The 1,748-nt window shown below is 50.3% G+C and overlaps 1 protein-coding gene across 1 annotated transcript; it reads left to right on the forward strand.

Annotated features, from left to right (window-relative positions):
- The first annotated feature begins 948 nt into the window (after nt 1-948).
- LOC139047051 (DNA-binding protein inhibitor ID-2-A-like) lies at nt 949-1,360 on the forward strand. The gene is made up of 2 exons (XM_070521002.1): nt 949-1,153; nt 1,236-1,360. Exons 1-2 carry the CDS (start codon nt 949-951, stop codon nt 1,358-1,360), a joined length of 330 nt encoding a protein of 109 aa, XP_070377103.1.
- Nucleotides 1,361-1,748: the final 388 nt, after the last annotated feature.

The raw sequence follows: 1,748 nt of genomic DNA on the forward strand, positions 1-1,748 counted from the left end.
GTTTCCTTGTGAGAACGTTCGTTGAGCCAACTATCTCGAAAGCTCCGTCGCATCGAGACATGTTTTCATACTTCGCAGTCTTTTCATCTTCGTCGTAAAAATTGCACAAGCGATGTATACCTTCTTGAACATGCCTTATGTAGACGCCTCTCATGTTTGTCTACAAGCCACTCATAGATTTCTCAACAATTAGAGCAGCAATTACAAGTTACATTATTAACTTATTGGGTGTCCTAATTTCCTGTCGGCTTCCCAACTGGACTCGGAACAGCATGCCCTTGGTTTTAGTCACACACAATTATCGGGCTTTAATTATGCTGCGTGCATAACAGCTTGGACAACCGGCATATCTAAACTCGTGTAGATAGCGCAATATTGTGCTGTACCAGTAGCAGCGAAACCCAGCAGATAGCAAAGCGAGTCTTCGTTGAGGCAGAAGGCGAAGGCGGCCGATGCGCTTCGTGGTGAGTTTCCGGTTAGTTCTAGACTTGCTAATGCGCGAGCGCCATCTAGCGAGTCTTCATGCAAGTAGGCTTTCAAACGAGGACAATGATGTGGCGCCACCTGGTCGCTGAGTACAGAACAAACTGCGAACCCTCCTCTCCTGTTTGTTCATCCTTTCTCTCGCCGGGGTATAAAAGCGTGAAGCTTGCTGGTCACCGGAACAGTTGTGCGCATTCTGATCGTGGAGAGTTCGCCTGCATGGTCACTTTATTTCTGTTTGGTCAAATTCATTCATTTCGGAGGCTCTGCCAAATTAGTTACCGTTTCTACCAGAAGCGCGTGTTTTAAGTGGTAGCCTTTGCATTGTTGATTTCCAGGAGGCCTAGTTAAAAAGCGTCCGCTAGGGCTTGGGTCATGGAACGTCAAGCGTCGAATCGCGGCGTGACCAATAAGGCAACCCAACTTCGTGAGAGGCGCAGGGCGCGCGGCTTGAACCGCGCCGAGATGAGGTCGCTCCTCGCCAAACTGCAAGAGCTGGTGCCCAGCATGCCACGAAACAAGAGGGTCAGCAAGCTGGAGATAATACTGAGCGTGATCGACTACATCGTGCACCTCGAGACCACCCTCGAGGCGCACTCCGCAGCCCGCGCCTCTACACCGGTGGCGTCCGTCAGGCATTGCTGCCGCCGGGACTTCCTCCTCATAACAGGTACGTGTCGCGCTCAGAACTCTTTCCTCTGCACTGGGCGCGTCGTATGTGCCTATATTTGCGCGTTCATTGATATTTGCAGCGTCACTTGTGCCCCTGGCATCGTTCAAACCATTTGTAATGAAGCTGCTTGATGAAGAGCTGCTGTCGGTTGTATTTTTACAATCCTCTGAGTGGCACCAAGAAAACAACCTGATGCTTGCGTAAGGGCGTCTTGGGATGCTTGAAATTAAAAGAAAACGCGCGCGCGCGCATGTGTGTGTGATGGGGAGGTGGGTTGTAAGGCGAAGGTGCAGATGGGCGTGCTTGCTCAACTCGAACTTAACTTCAGGGGAAGGTGTGTGTGTGTGTGTGTGTGTGTGTGTGTGTGTGTGTAGTGGGGGGGGGGGGGAGGTTGTTTGACACCTGGGCAGTTAGTCTTCCTCGTCGGTCTGCCCCTGGAGGTGCACTGCCGATGCATTTCAACCGCTTGTTCCAATACAGTGAAAACATATTCAGTCCACTTATTTTTCAATGCAGAAAAGAACACGATAATCTAAAAATGAAAAAAAAGAAATGTGTGCAACACTCGCAGAAGTAATGTCGGGGTGCAGGG

This window comes from Dermacentor albipictus, chromosome 6 (genome assembly GCF_038994185.2).
Source record: "Dermacentor albipictus isolate Rhodes 1998 colony chromosome 6, USDA_Dalb.pri_finalv2, whole genome shotgun sequence".
In the NCBI taxonomy this organism is placed as follows: Eukaryota; Metazoa; Arthropoda; class Arachnida; order Ixodida; family Ixodidae; genus Dermacentor; species Dermacentor albipictus.

Bases quoted from the DNA above. Each gene is read 5' to 3' on its own strand.
- LOC139047051 (XM_070521002.1), top strand. From the start codon at position 949: ATGAGGTCGCTCCTCGCCAAACTGCAAGAGCTGGTGCCCAGCATGCCA. The intron at 1,154-1,235 runs GTACGTGTCGCG...TGATATTTGCAG, and splicing joins GGACTTCCTCCTCATAACAG to CGTCACTTGTGCCCCTGGCA.